The sequence below is a fragment of the Mustela erminea genome, chromosome X (assembly GCF_009829155.1).
Source record: "Mustela erminea isolate mMusErm1 chromosome X, mMusErm1.Pri, whole genome shotgun sequence".
In the NCBI taxonomy this organism is placed as follows: domain Eukaryota; kingdom Metazoa; phylum Chordata; class Mammalia; order Carnivora; family Mustelidae; genus Mustela; species Mustela erminea.
The window spans coordinates 27251157-27273053 of record NC_045635.1 but is presented as its reverse complement, the minus strand read 5'-3'; the positions used below and the strand labels follow the sequence as shown (position 1 = coordinate 27273053).

At 36.2% G+C, this 21897-nt stretch overlaps 1 protein-coding gene across 6 annotated transcripts in view; it reads left to right on the top strand.

Moving 5' to 3' along the window:
- Nucleotides 1-21897, top strand: part of DMD (dystrophin) — a 2094983-nt gene that overhangs the window by 1440834 nt on the left and 632252 nt on the right. For all 6 annotated transcript variants that reach the window (XM_032330377.1, XM_032330378.1, XM_032330375.1 and 3 more), the window contains one exon: nucleotides 15030-15262. In XM_032330377.1, the coding sequence (XP_032186268.1) occupies nucleotides 15030-15262 (233 nt within the window). The remainder of the gene's footprint in view (nucleotides 1-15029; nucleotides 15263-21897) is intronic.

Below are 21897 nucleotides of genomic sequence, written 5' to 3'. Positions count from 1 at the left end.
CATATATGTAGCAGATATTTTCAGAGCAATATGAATACCACTGCAATTTTAAAAAAATACAAAATCATATTGAAGAATTACCACATTCAGGATACCTGGGTGGCTCAGTGAGTTAAGTATCTGCCTTCAGCTCAGGTCATGATCCCAGGGTCCTGGGATGGAGTCTGGCATTGTGCTCCCTGCTCGGCAGGGAGTCTGCTTCTCCCTCTCCCTCTGCCCCTCACCCCTGCTTGTGCTCTTTCTCGCTCTCCTCTCTCTCTCAAGTAAATAAAATAAAATAAATCTCTTAATAAAGTATTACTAAATTCAGAATAAATTTATTTTTGTCATTTTATCTCAGTCTGTGCATACTAGATACACAATTATTATGCATAGGCATGTGATTATATTTGAGATTTTAAAGACATGCTCATAATATTGTAAACCACTGGCACAGTAAAAAGATAGCTAAATTGGGAAATGATAGACCTGAGATTTGTTCCTCATTTGGTCTCTTGCCACCTGGAGCCTGGGAATCTTGGACAAACTGTTCAACACTTTGGACTTTGGTTTTTCCTTCATTGCCAAGTGATTGGATTTTTTTTTAATGACACACTTTTGAGAATACTACCAGATATAGCATCTATGATCATAGGTGTATAAAATAGGCAAACTTTTCAGAAAATCTTTTCAAGTGTTTGTAACATATCTACAAGGCTTTGGAAATGAAGTCACTGATAACTTATTTTTATAAAATGATTTACTTATTTTTGTGATTGGCGAGACAAGAATCTGAATCAGTAAGCCCCAAAAGATCATTCCTGAAAATGGATGAATGATAGAACTCTGATTTGTTACCATGTCATCTGTTAAATTCACCCAGTTGTGGTAACCTTGGAGTCCCCATTGGCAATCACAAAGATTATCCATTTCAGCCATAGGGTCTCTGAGGGCTTCAGTCTTTATACCCTTCCTTCCATTCCAATTATAATTCAACTTGAATGGGAACATCAGGCTCCAAGTAATAAGTTAGACCTACTTTTTCTTTGGGAATTGGCCTTCCTGGCTAGCTGCTTCTGCTGAGCTTTTTATATTGCACAAAACATACATTTTATGTATTAAATTCATAGAAAGTAACAATTTGTTATTAAGAATAGCTATTGAAATGTAACGTAATCATGCCTTTGAGGGAGGGCAAAGTAGGAAAAACAACTTCGGTGACTTTTTTCATTCTTTCTACCACAGAACAGGGCAAAAATAAGTAATTTTACCAATTTAAAGCTATGTACACATGTATATGTTCCTCAAAACTGCATAGTTCCTTTGCTTTATATTTTTTCTGGTTTGATAAACCCTAGATAGGAGTTAATGTTTCAATCAGGTTTATTTCTTTTATGTGACTCACTTTCGACTAACAAGCTAAAGATTCTGGAACATAACTTAATGAAAAATTTCCCCTTCTGTGTCTTTTGGTCTTAAAATAATGAGGCAATATAATAAATAATAATAAATAAATGATAAACTTCATTTATTTGAAAGTTTATTTTCAAGTAACGTTTTAAAATGAAAAATTTGGTGTAATTCTGTATCATTTTTTAAAAGATTTTATTTATTTATTTGAGAGAGAGAGAGTGAGAGAAAAGTCTGTGAGTAGGAAAGAAGCAGAGGGAGAGGGAGAAGCAGACTCTGCACTGAGAACAGAGCCCATTGTCAGACTCCATTCCACAACCCTGAGATCATGATCTGAGCTGAAATCAAGAGTTGGATGCTTAAAGGACTGAGCCACCCAAGTGCCTCTCCTGATATCTTTTCTGTAAAATATTGCCATTGTAGAAAAAAGTACTGGTATTAGTAGGGGTTGAATGATTTACAGATTACAGATTTTTTAGAGGAATTAATATTAGCCCTGATCTGATGAAATTTTCTAATTTTAAGCAGCAAAAATAAGAGGTTTAGAATAAACCAACTGTACCAGAGTACAGCTTCACAGATCTTTTTACGCCAACAAAGGATGCTATGTTCCTATTTCAGAAACCATAAACTGTAGACTCAGGGCTTTTCCAGGCTCTCTTTACCGTCTTCATTTGAATCCCATTCATCTAGAAGATTAAGACAATGAGATTCAAGTCCAAAGCAATAGCAAGTATGCGCATGAAAACTACCACACTATTGCTCCTGGGAGTTTTGTCACTTCAATAGCATGATTTATAACCATTCAATAATATCTTTTTATTTATTATTCTACTTTGAAAAGGAATTTGAGATGGTTTGGTGGGCATGATTTAAATAAACACACATCAAATCTTTTTTTTTTTTTTTTTTTTTTTTTTTTGCTTATTACAGGCAGTTTTCCCTACGTAATTGGTACTTGTTTTCTACCTTTGAATTTTGGTTCCTATTGTATATTTGGTTGTTATTGCACTTGTGGGCATGTTGTGCTTTCCAACAAGTTAAATGAAAACAAGTATTGGTTTTGATGTAGCTAGTTTCACTACTTCAGTTGCTGTGTTTGCCATACCTACAGTTCATAACGTGTTTACTGACCCAGAACTTTAGAAGCTAAGTTTAGCCCAGCATAGTCACCTCAAACCAACATAAGAGAGTGGTTACATTTCCAATGTCATTATGGAGACAGAGTTCAAGACTTCAGTATTTGGATTTGTCGAGTTCTTTGGTGTTTTACTTATAGGATGTGTTTAGATTTCTCTTAAACTGCAACTCATATGATAATTGAAACTCAAGTATAACCAAAAAGTATAAAATTTGTTATAAGTCCATAAGTAAGAAATAAGCCGCCAATCATCTTCATGGGTTTTTTTGTCATTTTCCAAAGCATTCAGTTGAAGATTGAACATTATAACATCTGATACCAATAAATAATTAATTTTAAATGCTAGTCTAAGATTAAAAGCCTAGAAACATCATGTTACTTTTAGGTATGAGAAATAAACTATTATGTACATAGACCAAAGGAATTGTGTCTTAGGTTGGATTCCTTGGAAAGCAGTCCCTGAGAACAAAAGTTGCATACAGAATGTTTACTGGGAACTATTCTTGGTAGATCTACCTGCAAGAAAGTGAGGGGGGCAGTACTGGGCAGAGGGGAGAGACTGACCCACAGTACACTTGGTACAATAGTGTAAGCCAATCTGACAGGAAGCAGTGGAGCTGGATTTGTCCTTCAGTGTTGTATTCAGTTGAGACACATGAGCTTGAACTTGGTATCCATGCAGTAAGAGCAAGCCCCAGGAAGAAACACAGCTTAATCCATTAACAGTCATTATTAGTAGTATTTGGGATCCATCTACTCCAGGGGAAAGCCTCAATGGAGCACCATAGTACCCACTACAGGTACATTTTGGCATATTCTGATTACCCCACAAATGTTACAAAGAGGATATAAAGGAGTAATAATGACAGAAAAATGTATTGGTCATCTTCCACTGAGCCTTAGTATATCAGAAACACTCTCTTTTAAAAAAAAAAAAAAAGATGTACTTATTTATCTGAGAGAGCGAGAGAGTAGGAGGAGGGGCAAAGAGAGAAAGGGATAGAAAGAGAGAGGCAGACTCCCCCCTGAGCTGGGGGGGGGGGGTGGTGCCCAAGCTTATTTATCAAAACCACTCTTGTTTATAAGATGGTCTTTATTTTGGTATTCAAAGATCTCTTTTAAATCTCCTTAACCTGGAAAGGAAAGAATAATTTCATATTTTGGCTGGTGCGTGGATTTCACTTTTTCAAAATGTGGCAAAAAACACATTAACACAAAATTTACTATCTTAACCATTTTAAAGTAGATGGTATAGTAGCATTTACTATATATACATTGTCATACAAAAGACCTCTAGAAATTGTTCATCTTATAAGAACAAACTTTGTAGTAAATAACAGAATTTTCTTCTTTAAGGCTAAATAATATTTCATTGTATGGATACACTCCATTTTTTTGTTATCCATCAGTGGACATCTAGGCTGTTTCTAGCTCTTGGCTATTGTGAATAACATGTAATGAACATAGGGGCATAGGGGTATCCAAATATCTCTATGTCTTTGAGATCCTATTTTTAATTCTTTTAGATGTAGATTCACAAGTGGAATGCTGTGGTCATAGAGTACTTCTATTTTTAATTTTTTGAGGAGCCTCTATACTGTTTTCCACAGCAGGTACACCATTTCATATCCCTGCCAACAGTGCACAAGGACTCCAGTTTTTCCACATTTTCAGTAACACGTTCTCTTGCTCTCGCTCATTGTCTCTCTGATAGCAGCCATACTGACAGGTGTGAGGTGATATCTCATTGTGATTTTGATTTGCATTTCCCTGATAATGAGTGATGTTGAGCATCTTTTCGTGTGCTTGTTGGCCATTCATCTTCTTTGGAAAGATGTCTATTCAACTCCTTTGCAGATTTTTAATGGGGTTATTTATTTTTCATTAATTCCTTTTAATCACCCAAGTCCAAGCCTTCATTCTTAAAATACAGATTGCTTGGAAACCTCTATCTTATTTAATAGATTTTTATTTTGGAGAAGTATGTTAATTTATCTGAATTTTAGTTTCCTCTTTTACATATTGGTAGTAATGATGCTCTCCCAGATCTCCCAGATGCTCTGCTCAGATCAAAGTGTTGTGAAGAATCAACAGAAAAAACGACTAAAAAGACATTTTTACACTGTTTAAAGTTCTGTAGAAATATAAGGTATTATGAATTCAGAACTAAAGAATCTACACTTTCTGACTACTTAATGTAGTCTGTGTATGTGTATCTCCATCCCTTACTGTTCTCCATAATGTAGTGCTTTGTACATTGTGCCTCTTTCTTATCTTGATAACAACAGCAGGAAGTGTTGGGTGAGACCCTACTATGTGTCAGACATTGCACTGGTTTTGGTGAGGAAGGAAAAGACAAATCTAACACTTACCTTAAGTAGCTGACTTCACCTTACAAGTGAGGCTTATGAAGGGATAGCACATGTATTAACAACTTTAAGAACTCATTGCTAGTGGGATGCCTGGGTGGCTCAGTCAGTTAAGTGTCTGCCTTTGGCTCAGATCATGATCCCAGGGTCCTGGAATCAGGTCTAGCATCAGGCTTCCTGCTCTGAGGACAGTCAGCTTCTCCCTCTGTATGACGCTCCCCCTGCTCGTGTTCCCTCTCTCTTTCTGTCAAATAAATAAATAAGATCTTTTTTTAAACAAAACTCACTGCTAGTTACTTTACTACTTAGAGTAAAAAGGTAACTTAGACCCCAAAATAAGAGACTCCTTTAGACTAAATGGTATAGAGGGCTGCTTACCTGGCTTTGCTCATGCTTGCCTATAAAATCATATATCTAATAATCAGGTAGGAGCAACTCTGTTAAAAATAAATAAATAACAGATTGGGTTCTTTAGTTCAGGATTTTTTTATAGTGTTAACATTTTCAGTAAAAAAGCAATAATTTTCCTCTAATTATAACTGTACAGTGTTCCCTAGATGGTTATACCCAAATGGAGAAATGGATTTTGGAATTGATGATCATCCTTTATCAGTAGCATACTCTTCATTATGATCTGGCCTGGCTTTTCTTCCCTTGTCTTCTGCACTGGGTTCCCTGTTTCATGACTGTCTTTATTAGGTTCTCTACTTTGCTCATTTGCAAAGTTAAGTGCACACTAAAAGTGAATTTTTAGTAAAGTCATTGCCTTTCAAATATCTTATAAAATACCGGCTGCCTCATTTATAGGCATCATCGAATGACCAAGTGTATCTTCAATTCTCTGTCACACTTGAAGACTCTTTGTTTCTTAGCTGTGTTCTATTTGCTGTGTCAGCATTTGTTTTATTTCTGTAGCCATGGGATAGGCATTTTAAATCCCATTTTGGATACATGTCTTTGATAGGCAGAAATGGATGTTGTATTGGTTATCTATCGCTGTGTAACAAGCTACCCCCCCCACAAATATAGTGGCTCAAAATAAGAATCCCATATTTTATTAATAAATTTGGGGGTCTGCTTTGGGCCAAGCTTATCTAGATGGTTCATTTACTGGTCTCACCTGGACTTATTTGTATATTTATAGTCAGCTGGTGGTTGCTGGCCTCACTCATGTATCTAGCACTTGTTGGTTGTTGGATGAAACAATGGGTGTGACAGGGTCACTTGCCTGTCCTTATTTAGTAGGCTAGCATAGTTCACATAGTGGTGAAAAGGATAGCCAAACATAGCCCAATGTCCAAGCATTTCTCAACCTTTTGTGTGTGTCCTGTTTACTAATATTCTTTTGGCCAAAACAAGTTACTTGGCCAATCCATATTTAAGCAGTAGAGAAATACACTATAGCTCTTGTTGGGAGGATCTGGAACATCTTATTATAAGCTCTAGGTGAAGGAAAGGAAAGAATTTGTGGACATTTATTCTCTATCAGAGATACTTTTATTTTTATCACCAAAGCCTTTATTGTGTAATATCATTCAGCATTCCCTGGTAGCTTTAGCTTTGGATATCTACTGTTTCTTCAGCACCTGCCCTATATCGTGTACATAAAAGAAGCACTTAAAAATCTCGCTTAACCTATACTTCTAACATAGAACTCAAACTTGGCAAGATGTAAAGGATGTCCAGTAAAAAGGCTAAAGAAGTATATGACCCCCCCCCCCGCACCACCACCACACACACACACATTGTAGGAAGGGAAGAGAGAGGTAAAAAAAAAAAAAAAATTGAAAAAGCCTTTGGTTAGTGGTACTAAACCAGAGGCAAATTTTTTCCCTTCAGGAGACATTCAGTCCTGTCTGGAAACATGACTGGTTGTCACAACTGGGAAGGTGCTCTGGCCAAGGATACTGATAAACATCCTGCAGTACACATGACAACACACATCAAAGAATTATCCAGACCAAAATGTCAGCAGTGCTCAGGATGACAAAACTAGCTTTTTACCAAATGCATGTGAGAAAATATTTATAATGTGACACAGAAGGGTACTTAGAAGATGCAAATTAAAAAAAGAAAAGGCAAGGGTTATTTTTGTCTTCAAATTAGTGAAAGAAGAATACATGTTTGGATGAAGTCAGATTGGAGTTATTTCTCAAGAATATTATTGAACTTCGGGGAGGAAGCCAGATCCACTTCATTGCCATAATCCATGTTTTTATGGCTCGTTCAAGGTGATTTTTCCCCAGCTAGAATTGATATTAGATGTATTTGGTGGGTGCTATATATTTTAAACTGTAGCTCTTGCAGCCAAAAGTATTTGAGTAGTTAATAATTTTTTTTATATTGAATGAGACATGTAGAGAAAGTATCAGATGACCAGATCATTTTCAGAAATACGTATCCTGGTTAATCACATTGTCTGCACATTGCCACTTGTTAATGTGAGATCTGGAGCATATATTACCTTCCTGTAAAAGGAAAATACCTACCCTGAATATTGTTGGGTAAAAATTTAATAAAACATGGCTTATAAATAACCTTGCCTGGCACATAAGAAACGTTGAGTAAATGATAGTGGTTATAGTGTTGGCGGTAATCTCTCTTCCTTCCCAGTAGGAGCAATATTTCTCACTTGGATTATATTCTTAGTTGCAGGAGAGGATCAGTTTAAAGTGATAAAGTAGCATTACTGAGCTTTAAAAATCTAGGGCTTTCACAGCTAACAATTTTTTTTTTCATAAAATCCAGAAAAACAGGTGGGTAGCATGAATCCTTGAGTTCTGATTCTCTAGGCCTTGCCCACAGATAGCACATGGCCTTATGATGCTAAAATGTAAATAATCAGTGATAATTGAGTCACCTATTTTATTTCTGCTTTAGAGTAAAAAAGAAGATAGACAAAAGTAAATGTTTATGGATTTGTAACAGTTATTTCTAATTACCCACCTATGTGTGAAAATGACAAATATTTAGAGCCAAGAAGTGAGGTTCTTCCTACCCCATGCACTAGAGATTTTCTTTTTCAGTCCAAGCATGATTCTTAACTTTGTTAGCACGTACTCTCCAACTCTTACATATTTCATTAAGCCACATGCCATTGTTTCAGATATTCAAAAATAAAAGCTTTCCCCAGTGTTGTTTACCTGAAGAACAGTTACTTTAAGTACTGGTGACCTGCAGGTAGCTAAACAGTCTCTCCTGTTTATGTGATTATGTGAAGCAGTAAGGCAGTCTGACCACCTATATGGAATGGAACTTTTAGGTATTTTTGCTAGTGTGAGTCCAGTAATTTATCATTTAGTCAGTCCACTGAGTTTTCACTAAGAAAAGTAAAGAAAACAAAAACATTACCCATATTCACACAACAAAGCAAGGAATAGAATATGGGCTTCTTGCTTTTTTATCAACTCAAGGAGACCTGTGAATTACAGAAACACCACATGTGAACACTTCAAAGGAAGTATGCCAAGCACATTGTGTGTGTGTTTTTTAAAAGATTTAGTAGCTCCTTTAAAGCTCTAAGTATAGCTGTTAGTCTGACTAATCATGTACCCCTGAAACCAATTAAATTTGTGGACTGGAGAAATATGCTTCAAACACTTTTGAAAAAATGAGAGTTGCCTCCTAAAGCCAACACCTTTTAATTAACAAAATACTCAGAGAAAAGCTGTGGTTTGCAATAGCTTGTTACACCTACTGTTATTCATGCTACTATTCCGGCGTGCCAAACTCAATTCCTTCCACCTATTTTGGGCTTGACTTTCTCTGCTTAACTATAGAAAGAAAACACAGTTTTTAGTAGAGATTTTTAATTTCCTAACAAATGCATGGGAAACGCATTATGCTACAGTCATCAGTAGTCAGACAGTACAGCCTCTGTGTGTTGTGTATACATCTATCTATACAGATAAATACATGTATACACAATGTGTATCTCTCTCTGGCTTAATGATACACATTGTAATACACATGGTTCTAGCATGAACTGGTAACTGGTTAAGCAGGAAAGACAGCAAAATCTGTCGCTGGAAAGAGTTAATCATGTGACATCATAAGAACTCTTATCTGTTATGACCCCATCCTGGAAGAGATATTTCCCCCAACATACTTGAATTGAATAACCTTGGCCTCCATAGGGGTTTGGGAGGCTGAGAACTGAAGTGGTCATTCTCAGGGCAAACTCCTTATGACCCTGGACAGTGACTTGAGGCAAGGGGTGAACATCCAGGTAAGCATACCAGACTGTGGGGCATTAAACGGGGCACAGAGGAAGGGGTACCTACTGGCTGGAGGTGAAGCCATTTCTCATTCTCTTTAGGGAGAACTTGGAAACTCATCCCACAAGTTCAGGTGAAATATTCTGTGTAGTCATTTATGTGTCCTAACTCCTTACCTGATTGGTATTATGAGTTGAGAGAATTCTCAACAAATTATCCTTCCATCTTTTAAATTATGGGGTTATCGGAAAACTCTGGGAGAACTAAATATTCCTTGCTTAAAGTCAAGATTCTGTTGCTCAGTCTGGGAAAACCCACTGGAACTGCCCTCTTACAGATCTGACTAGCCAACACTTTACCTAATGAAGTGATTTGCTTCTGTTTCTAGCAGCATGACAGTGGAAAAGAAGGAAACTTGTTGTTGTTTTTTTTTCTTTTTACATAAAAGTAAAGGCATCTGAAAATGCAGTACGAGTCAATATGGCAAACATAATAAAATGAGATATTCTCAGGACCTCAAAAATTTCCCCTTTGAAACATCTTGATTAATAAAAAAAATAAAATAAAATAAAATAAGAAAAATACATGCATGGATCTAGGAAGAAGTCTTCTTTCTTTTTAGGAAAAATGAAATATTTTAAATAGCATGCTAGGTACAGTTGGTCCTAATAAAATATAAACTAGATGGAAATTAACCTCTTTCTACTTTATGTTATAGCATTTATTTCTTTACTCTTGGAGACCCAAAGTTTCTGAGTTTAGTATCCTTCTCTTAGTTACTATCAATTACTACCTTCTAGCCAGTAGACAAACAAACAAAAACCTAATAATGATATAAGACTTTCTTCTTAGTGATGATTAGATTTGAGTAGTAAAACATTAAAAACTTGTAGTGTTTAGTACCCCTCAAAGAATAATTTAATTCTATACCTCATGAAGACTTTTTGGTTATAGGCTTATCTTGGTTCTTTATAAATCACAGAAATGTAGAGTTGGGCTTTGATAAGGAAATGGAATATTTGGAGAAGGGAGAAGAGAGTTTGTGTAGGAGGGCACAAAAGTAAGAAATGCCCAGTGCTATTTGGAGAATAGGGAATGGAGACTGAGGTGTTGGGATGGGGGGATGGGAAGAATGGAAGGAGAGGAGGCTGGAGTGAATTCTAGTTCAAAGAGATCAGAGTCCAGAATGGCATGCTAATTTATAAAGTCAGTATCCAGTAAACATTGTTTGAGCAGCAAAAGGAGAAGGAGAAGAAAACTCACACAGTATATCTACTGGCAGAAGGATGCTAGGAGAAGACTTACATATATGAATTCATAAAATTCTTAGAACAATTTCATGAGATTGGTACTGTTTTCTCTATTATGTAGGTGAATACTCTGAGGATCACAGAAGTTTAATTTATCAAGCAGGATATAATCCCTTACTGCAAGAATCCTGTAATCTCATCCAAGTTTGTTTATCTAGGAAATGTTAATGCCAGCTGTCTGTGAGAGAAGTACTGTTATAATTGCCCTTTTACAGAGGAGTAAATGGAGAGTCAGAGTGCTTAAGTAACCTACCTAGTGTTACCCAGCTAAGTAATGGAGTGAGGATTGAAATCTAACAGTCTGACTCTAGATAGTCTGTTTTACACTCTGTTTCTTGATCCAATATTCTTTCCTGCTTTTTACCTCGCCCCTTGATAGAAGAGTAGGGAACCAAAAAATTGATCGGTTCTATTTTCTCTCTTAATATTTGAACTTCCATCGTCTGCCCCAAAAAGTGGCTCTCCCTCCATTAGTTTCTTTTTTTTTTCATTTATTTATTTTCAGCATAACAGTATCATTATTTTTTCACCACACCCAGGGCTCCATGCAATCCGTGTCCTCTATAATACCCACCACCTGGTACCCCGACCTCCCCCCACCGCCACTTCAAACCCCTCACATTGTTTTTCATAGTCCATAGCATCTTATGATTCACCTCCCCTTCCAATTTACCCCAACCCCCTTCTAACTCCCCATGTCCTCCATGCTTTTTGTTATGTTCCACAAATAAGTGAAACCATATGATAATTGACTCTCCCTGCTTGACTTATGTCACTCAGCATAATCTCTTCCAGTCCTGTCCATGTTGCTACAAAAGTTGGGTATTCGTCCTTTCTGATGGAGGCATAATACTCCATAGTGTATATGGACCACATCTTCCTTATCCATTCATCTGCTGAAGGGCATCTTGGTTCTATCCACAGTTTGGCGACCGTGACCATTGCTGCTATAAACATTGGGGTATAGATGGCCCTTCTTTTTACTACATCTGTATCTTTGGGGTAAATACCCAGGAGTGCAATGGCAGGGTCATAGGGAAGTTCTATTTTTAATTTCTTGAGGAATCTCCACACTGTTCTCCAAAGAGGCCTCCATTAGTTTCTTGTTCTGAAAATAGTTAAAATGACTTAAACAGTGAGATCCTAGGAATATTCTGTGTTCTAGTCTTCGAGATATGATCCTTTGAGATTGTTGTCCTTTAGGGCTCCCCATGGGTAGAAGGCCTCTAAGTGTACTTCAAATCTTACTGTGCATGGATTTGTTTTTTTAGATTCATTCATTTATTCAGAGGTCATCAGTTGAGCACCTACTGTATTCCAGTACCTATGCAAGATGTAGGAGGTAGAGCAGTGAGCAGAAGGTACCTAGTACTCTCCTCCCTTTCCCACCGCTTTAGAGGTGTTTTCAGATGCTGAGTGTGGAGGAGAGGAGACCAGCAATGAAGGGCCTGACTGGTTCATAAATTAAATCACCTGCCCATGACTGGGTGTATCCATGGCTACCTAGCTGACCTTTCAATCTCTTTGTAAATCTGTTTCAGCCAACATTGTACTTGGTGCTACTTCTTTCTTTTTCCTCGTTGGAGAACTTTGTGCTATTATCATTCAAATGTCATTTGTCTGTACTTTTTAGTCATCTTGAATCATTCTCTGTTGTTCAGTCTCTGGCTCCAGCCTTTCTTTTCAATAGACTTTTTTCAAAACAGTTGAAATCTGATAATTCTCTGTATTCTCGTCTTTCACTGTATTGAAATTTAAGATGACATGACCATTTTCACTTCATTAGGCATGTCTTTGTTGGTCAGAAGTAAATCTAGAGAAAAAAATCTTTATACTCTCTTTTGAGGGTCAAATTTTCAGTAAGTCAAGCTAAAAGAAGAAGAAGAAGAAGAAGAAGAAGAAGAAGAAGAAGAAGAAGAAGAAGAAGAAGAAAAGAAAACATTGTCTGACACTTCCCAGAACTTTGAAATCATCCCAAAGTACTATATGTTACCTCAGTATCTGTTGTGTGTCTATTTTAAGAACAATTTGTCCATATTTTCTAGTCATCCAGGCATTCAGCAGCTAGCTCTCCCAGTGATGTTTTAATTTAGCTCTTTTTTTTTTAAATTTCCAGCATAACAGTATTCATTATTTTTGCACCACACCCCGTGCTCCATGCAATCCGTGCCCTCTATAATACCCACCACCTGGTACCCCAACCTCCCACCCCCCGTCCCTTCAAAACCCTCAGATTGTTTTTCAGAGTCCATAGTCTCTCATGGTTCACCTCCCCTTCCAATTTCCCCCAACTCCCTTCTCCACTCTAAGTCCCCATGTCCTCCATGCTATTTGTTATGCTCCACAAATAAGTGAAACCATATGATAATTGACTCTCTCTGCTTGACTTATTTCACTCAGCATAATCTCTTCCAGTCCCGTCCATGTTGCTACAAAAGTTGGGTATTCATCCTTTCTGATGGAGGCATAATACTCTATCCCCAGGGGTACAGGTCTGTGAATCACCAGGTTTACACACTTCACAGCACTCACCAAAGCTAAATCCTCACCCATGCATCCCCTCTTCAGGGATTCGGCTCCTCTCTTGGAATCCCTTTTAAGATTTTTAGATCCTGTTGGCCCGCACGCTTCCTAGTAGGAGTGTTGGATCACAAGATGCTATTTCTGCTGCAGATTATATGTCATTCTTTCTAGAAAGAGCTTCACAGTAGTGAGAGAGACTCAAGAAACTGTTTCTTCTTTTTCTTCTCAGTATCTTTGTTTTTCAGTCATTACTTCTTCCCATTACTTTTTATTCTAACACTCTACCTTTTTCCTTTCTTTCTGCCTTTTCAAGATTATTTCTCCCAGCTGTAGGAAACCCTTGTCCCTGAGAAGTTTGAGAGAGAGGAGGCATCCTTCCATTTCCCTCATCATCTTCTCTCACAAAAACATCCTTTAAAATGTAGAAAGTAATACAACCATGAAAAGTGATTTATGGCCACCTCAGAATGGAATTCACACATGGCACGTTTCTCATGTTCTTAGAACATTTCCTCCCTTGTCCATGGCTCTCAGGTCTCCTGTTAAGATGTTGTCCTTTGGAGCTTTCTCTCAAAGCTTCCCTTCTAAACTATGTAGTCCATTATTTCTTTGTTATTGGTCTCCTCAATGTGGATAGGCTTCAGAGACTCTGGACTTAAAAACCAGATGAGGTGTTCTGTTCCCCTCATCACTCACCTTCTATTACCCAGCTGTTTGTTGGTATTTAATAACAATTCACACTAGCAAGCTTGGCCCCCTTTAGTAAATAAAGAGCCACACACAGACCTTTGATTTTTCCCAACTATTTCACCTATTTCTACCCCTTATCTGCAACTTCTTGTTATATTCATTCATCACTGTTTTTCTTTTTCATCAGGTGCTTATAAAAATAGTGATACCTAACATCATTACCAACCAGTGTCAGAAACTGTGCTAATATTGTTGTTATTTTCTGGCACTGTTTTGTGTACATTTCATATATTAATCATGGAATCCACACAACTGCCCCTCTAACATTCACTCTGTTATTGTCCCTTCTTTACTGAGGAGAAAACCTGAAGCTTAGAGAGGTTAAGTAATGTAACTAAGGTCACAGAGCTCCTGGGACAGAGAGTAGGATTCTCTCCTAAGATTTTGGATCTTAACAATTGCCATGTGCCATCTTATAGTATAGTGTTCCAAAGTATTAGTATCTATTTAATCTTTCTTCTAAAAAAAAATTATTTATTTATTTATTTGACAGGCAGAGATCACAAGTAGGCAGAGAGATAGGCAGAGAGAGAGGAGGAAGCAGGCTCCCCGCTGAGCAGAGAGCCTGATGCGGGGCTCGATCCCAGGACCCTGGGATCATGACCTGAGCCGAAGGCAGAGGCTTTAACCCACTGAGCCACCCAGGCGTCCCTATTTAATATTTCTTAATAACCTGGAAATAGTGTTTCATATCCAAGTAGAAAATCTTTTATAGGTTTATATAGCTTGGGTTTTCTCTACCGGCAGTCACTTTATGACCAATCTGAAAGAAAAGGAAAAAAATATGAGAAACTATTCCCAATATAAAATACAGAGCAAAGACAAAAACATTTCATTGGCTTTGATTTCCCTAGGATCCAACTCCAAGGTAATTTACTTCTTGGTCAAGGAAATAAAATCTATTCAAACTTGACTTTTGCTTTTTTTATCTTGAATGAGAAAAAATAAGTAAAACTTTCGCACCTGGTAAAGTCTGAACACCTTTTTCTTTACCAGTTCCACAGTCTATGTAAGTGTTATTTGAGAAGGAACATTTAAATTAAATTAACTATGCAGCCATTAGAATAAGCAAAATCATTTTGAAAGATTGTTAAATGTGTACTAATGACAAGTGTGAGTCCTTGAATTGTCCTATCATGTAGTACTGTGTAAAATATTCATGTTGCTGGAGAAAAATTTATAACATAATAAATAATACTTTGGCTCAAATTGTTATACTTTAATTAAGCTTGTTCTGTTGTTACTGAAATTGACTTCTTTGCTTGTGTTTCTAATTTTTCTTCTTTTTTTTCTTTTTTCCTTTTTTGCAAAAAAAAAAAAAAAAAATTAGCTCCTAGTCATACTGTTACTCTGGTGACACAACCCGCAGTTACCAAGGAAACTGCCCTCTCCAAACTAGAAATGCCATCTTCCTTGCTGTTGGAAGTACCTGCTCTGGCAGATTTCAACCGAGCTTGGACAGAACTTACCGACTGGCTGTCTCTGCTTGATCGAGTTATAAAATCACAGAGGGTGATGGTGGGTGATCTTGAAGACATCAACGAGATGATCATCAAGCAGAAGGTATGGAGGAAAAGATAAAACCTGGTTGAGATTTTTCATTAAAGTCAAGATCACTCACATGTCATTTCACTCTTTCTAGACATATTCCCACCAGTTTTTAGGCAGCTTTTCTCTGTCAGCAACATACTATCTCTACTCTGTATAGCCTAAATATGATCAAGAAAAAAAATCATACAATTATCTAAAACCCATACATTAAAACAGAATGATACAAGGAAAAAACCATAAACCTTGCAATTAATTGGCTTAATTAAATCAGTAAACAACCAGTATTTAAAAAATCTATTTAATATCAAATAAGTAGTTCAACTGAGCTGTTTACATTTAAACTGTTTGTTTTGGCAGCCTGCAGCCACAATATATTACAGAATGAAATATAATAATCTGGGAATTGGTTATTCACTCTTCTGAGTTGTCTGTGCCAATTTTCCTCCTACAATGATGAATGTCATTGAAAGTTAGCTGTAAATTTTTAGAAAAGAAAAGTACCAAACATAATATATTTTTAAATACCTTAAATATTAATATTGGTATTTATGCAATGCTACAGTCAAATAAACATGTTTTTAATATAAAGATTGCATTCATCAGCCTCTTGGAATCCATTCTGCAAAACCATGATATCAGTTAGAAACAGGAATACATTGATATAAATCTGGTTGACCTAGCTAAAATGAATACACTGTGTTTCTTTTATATTTCTGGATAAATAAGAAAAATAGTTCTTTGAAATATTTATGTGCTGTAGTTATTTCACTGGTAAATGATTTTCAAATCCTTTCTAGAGGTAATAAATTGCATTGAAGGGATTTAGTTGTTACAGAAATACTTTTTGAAAAAGCGGGAAGTAAGGCAGACAGATTCCTTTGTAAAATGAACTTTAGCAATTCAGTAGGAATAAAAATAAGTGGTTAGTAAGCAATCTGCATTTAAAGCACCTTGATTTGAGACTCAGGAGATATGAATTAAGTGTTCTTTGTCATTTTTAAATGACTGGATTGTGGTCAAATCTTGGTTTCCTTTTCTGGGCACAGGATACACAGGTTCACATTCATATTCACCACATAGTGATGGACATGCCTGTATATAAAGATATGTAACTTTCATATAAACATGTATAATTTGTTTCACTGCTCCTTTAGAACAAGTATTAGTAGGTACATCCTTCAGCACAAGCCATTGAGATGCCATACTCCTAATAAGTAGCAGAGAAAATATTCAAATCCAAATCTGTTTGGTTTCTAAGCCTAAGTATTCTTACTACATATATGGTTGCCAGTATTAATGTAAATGTGGCTACCATTTGGTGATATATATGTTTTTATATATACAGTCTGTGCCAGACACAGTGCTAAGCATTTACAGTTTCACTGTGCTGATACATGCAGAAATAAGAGATTATGTTCTTACACAGTTTCATATCAAGTTATACTAATACTTCCAAGACTACTACTAGCCAGAGAAAACAATATGTTGCAATACTTAAAGCAAGGGCTTTGGAGTTAGATGGCCTGGGTTCAAAGCTTGGCTCATTTCCTACAGTTGGAGACCTTTGGCATGTTATTCAATCTCCCTGAACCACAATGTGAATGATGATACCATCTTTGCCTTGTAGGTTGTTAAGAGGATTACATTAGGTAGTATATGAAAAATGCTTTCCCATTTGCTTTGCTTACTGAAAAGTACTTAGCTAATGTTAGTAATTAATATTAGATTTTAAATCTGCTTCCTCACAGCATTTGTAGCAAGGAAATTCTTTGTCATATAATAATATTGCATGAAAATAAGAGTTTGTTTCCACATCTACACCCCGTTCTGCTACTGGCATTATGGCCTCTTGTAAAAGCCACTGGGTATTAGAAGGGGAGAGGAAATCTACACTCCTTTGTGATCCTAACCTTTAGGATCTACTTTAGAATCTATCTGCTCAGTAGCATTCAGAAAAATAAGATTGTCTTTTTCCAAAATGACCACTAATTTGATGCCTCTTCAAAATGATAGTCTTAAAGACAGATACAAAATTAATTCAGAGGAGAAGTTCAAGTGCCATGCCTAGGGTCACAGGGTCACAGAAAGCCAGGATTTTTCAAATGCTATATATATATCTATATATATATGGCATTGTATTATATTGTATGCTTCCCACCCTGTGTTGCTTACTGAAAACAAGTAAGCAAGAGAATTAATAAGTCTATTTCATATATATATAAATATTTCACATATATATGATACATATATTTCATATATATAGATAAGTCTATTCATATATATAAATGTGTATATCATAGATATACATATAATTTTTTAATTTTTAATTTTATATATTTTAAATGTTGTATAATGAGATTGAGTTAGTATATCATATTCATACACAGAGATATGCTTATAAGTATTATATATAAAATTTCCCTTTTCTTGCTGAATAATGGAGTGCTTTTCTTGCTTTTTCCCCTCATATTAAAAAAATGAGTTATAAAGACATTGTAAGTTCTTGACTTTTAGAGTTTTCTATCACTAAATGGTCAGTAAAATGACCATAAATAAACATTAAAATAAATAAGTAAATAAATAAATAGTAAATAAACAAATAAAATAAATAAACATTAAACAAGTGTGAGGACAAAAAAAGAGATTAGTTTGGGGATGTATTTATTACAATATCAGGGAATAAACATTTTTCTCTATGTGAACTTTTAAACAAAACAATCCTAACTTTAATAATTGAAGTGTGAGAAATGAGGTAATATTTCATAAGGACTAAACTGCAAAACACTATCAGTGACTATTTATTTATATGTTCATTTAACAAATTTTTATTGAGCTACTACTAAGTGCCTGGTAACTTCAGACTTGGATAAGATAGCAATGCATAGATTAAAGCAGGTGAAGGAAAAAAGAGCAATAACAACACTAATAGAAATAAATTACAGGATAATACCTAGCACATGTTTAAAACTAATTAAATGCTAGTCACTTTTAAGTACTTCACATGCATTACTTAATGCTCACTACACTGTGAGACTGATACTAAAGCACAGTGATTTTAAATAATCTGCCCAAGTTCAAGTAGTAAAGAGACAACAGTGGAATTTGAACTGATACAGTCTGATTCCAGGGTCCCCACTGCAGTTTTCTCCCTCCCTGGACATGTTTAGGGGATGCTCTGAGGTCTTACTTCAGGAAGAGGGCAACTGACTAAGCCAGGGAAGAATATGGAGATCAGGGAAAATTTCTTGAAGAAGCTAAAACTTAAGCCACATATTAAAGAACAAGTTGGAAATAATCAGGTAGATAAAACAGAAAGGTGATTCTGGCAGAAGAAACAAACTACTTTTTGCTGAGGTGGAAAACAATGTAGTGTGTTACATCAATTGTGATTCCATATGGCTGAAATTAAGGGGGTGAGGAAGAAATTGATGAAGTTGGGTAGAGAGGGATGGGGCTACGAAATGGAGATCTTTCCTTGCTAGAACAAGGAGTTTTGATTATGGTCTGCAGGCAGTGGCAATGCTTGAAGTATTTTAAGCAAAAAGGTAAAATCATCAGATGTAGTTTGTTGACTATCAATAGGGTTTTCTGGATGTAAGCAACAGAAAACATCCTCTGATTAAATCAGAAGGTGAGTGCACTGGAACTGGCATGAAGGCAGTGGGAAAGGTTTAGAAAAAGAAAAGTTGCCCGAGCACATCTGGGCATCTGGTTCATAATACCTACTCCGGGCTGTCTTTGCGATCCCCTTTTTTCTGCATACTGTTTAACTGTTCAGAATACAAAGTCCTGGAAGAGGGAGTCCAGTTGACCTTGCTTGGGTCACACACCCATCTCTTAGCTAGAGGAGAGCAGAGAATTTTGCTTTAAAACCATCTCCTTCCAAAACCCCTCACAGTGAGGGAGGGGTTGTTCCCCTCCAAAGAAATTGGGGATCTGTTGAAAATAGAAAGTGGAAAAGATGCTGAGCAGCCAATAAGCAATAAATATCCCTGAGCTCAGGCAAGAATATGTAGAACAGGATGGAAGATGGCACAAGTAAAGGGGATTTGTAGTAAGTGATGATGGGATCTAAACAGTATGTTTATCTATTTAGCCTTTGCTACAGGGACACCTGAAATAAAGATCATTTATGCCTCAGGACCTTAAATGTAAGTTTGACCCTTGCACATACTGGTTCTCAATAAATTTTGATTGCTTGATGGATAATGTGAGTGAAATGTGAAACAACAGATGAATGGATCAATAGAGATTGAAATTTGGGATTTTAATTGTAGCTACGAAGCATCATAAGTTAGGTAAGAAGTTGTAATAACATTTTTTAGATGTAGAGTAATTGAATTATTCTTCCCAGTAAGGGAAGAAGGATCAGATATTTGAATAAGTGAACTCTTTATAATTCTAGACCTGGAATTCAAAATCATATATTTGATATTAAGCTTCTTTTTTTAAATTTTTTTAATTTATTTTCAGCGTAACAGTATTCATTGTTTTTGCAGCACACCCAGTGCTCCATGCAATCCGTGCCCTCTATAATACCCACCACCTGGTACCCCGACCTCCCAACCCTGCCACTTCAAACCCCTCAGATTGTTTTTCAGAGTCCATAGTCTCTCGTGATTCACCTCCCCTTCCAGTTTACCCCAACTCCCTTCTCTCTAACACTCCTTGTCCTCCATGCTATTTGTTATGCTCCACAAATAAGTGAAACCATATGATAATTGACTCTCTCTGCTTGACTTATTTCCCTCAGCATAATCTCTTCCAGTCCCGTCCATGTTGCTACAAAAGTTGGGTATTCATCCTTTCTGATGGAGGCATAATACTCCATAGTGTATATGGACCACATCTTCCTTATCCATTCGTCTGTTGAAGGGCATCTTGGTTCTTTCCACAGTTTAGCGACCGTGGCCATTGCTGCTATAAACGTTAGGGTACAGATGGCCCTTCTTTTCACTACATCTGTATCTTTGGGGTAAATACCCAGTCGTGCAATGGCAGGGTCATAGGGAAGTTCTATTTTTAATTTCTTGAAGAATCTCCACATCGTTCTCCAAAGTGGCTGCACCAATTTGCATTCCCACCAACAGTGTAAGAGGGTTCCCCTTTCTCCACATCCCCTCTAACACATGTTGTTTCCTGTCTTGCTAATTTTGGCCATTCTTAGTGGCGTAAGGTGATATTAAGCTTCTGTTTTCCTTTCACTTAAGTTGTTTATGTTCTTAGTTTGGAAAACTAGGCTGCCACTATTTTGAAATAAAAGTAGTGTTTACTAAAAAAGTCATTTTTATTAAGTGAATTATATTAATCAAAAAAATAGAAATTAAAATGACAAGTATAAATTGTTTAAAGTTTATAAAATACAGCCATTTAAAAAATTAAGTAACTTGACTGCTTAACTTTAGAGAGTAAAAAAATATATCATTATATTGTAGAGGAATTGGGATGCAAATTATGCAAATTAAACCTTTAAAAGTAAAACATACATGAAGCTCCAAGTTGATTTCCTAACATTGTGAATTAATAACAGAGTGTGATTTGTAATTTATAGTTTCATATCAAAAAAGTCTGATTTTTAAAAATGCTCTTTTTATTTCATCATATGTTTAAGTAAAATTGAAACAAAATTGTTTTGACAATTATTCAGTTTTCTTTTACTGATATAATCTATCAAGTGAAGGGAAAATATGTCTATAGTTTTTCACTGAAAATATGACCATTTGGGAAAGGAAGGAAGGAAAGACAAAGGAAGAGGGGAAGAGAGGAGGGAAAGAGGGAAGGAAGGAGAGAAAATTAGAGAGGAAGAAAGAGAGAGGGAGGACAGGAGAAATGGAAAAAGGGCGGGAAGGTTGGAGGGAGAGAGAGGTTGGGGAGATAAGAGAGGTGGATGGCAAATTTGAGGAGAGCTTTGGGGCAGTGACCAATTGTGTTGCTATCAACAGAAAAGATTTAGACAGCCATATGATATCATTATTTTTTTATACTGCTGGTATCTGATTGCCTGTGCTAAGTAAATTATAGTCTTTTTTCAAGTCATTTTGGCCAGGTGTTCAGGGTAATTCATGACTAAATCTAAACCATGGGCCCTGTATTGAGTAAAGAATTGAATTGGCGAAGGAGTTTTATCCTGTAATAAGACCTCTCCAGCTTAGGGTTGAGAAAAATTGGCCAATCTGGACAAGATGATAATAGCATTGTTCAAGATTCATTTTTAACTACACATTACACCTCTACCTGGGAGATTTCATTATCCAAAAATTGAATAAGCAGTTTCAGTACATATAGTCTATATTTATATGGAAAATAATTACTTTGATGTGTTTAATTTTTTATTGTTAAGGTCGAAACCTTTAATAAAAGTTTCATGATTATTTTTTGAACTCTGGCTGTATCGACAGAAAGAGCAATTGAATGGGTTCAGAATTACTCTGATTATAACTTTCAATGAGAATTTCAGGCACAATCTTAGGACAAAAAAAAAAAAAAACTTGTCTAGCATGGGCCTAGAAGGATTGGTGAAACAGTGTTGGGGGAAAAAAGGCATTGTTTAAACTAAAAACAAAACAAAACAGAACATTTCTTGGTGTTATTCTGCTGTCATGAGCATAGCAGCAAAATGAATATTGCAAATAGTCCCTTATTCAACA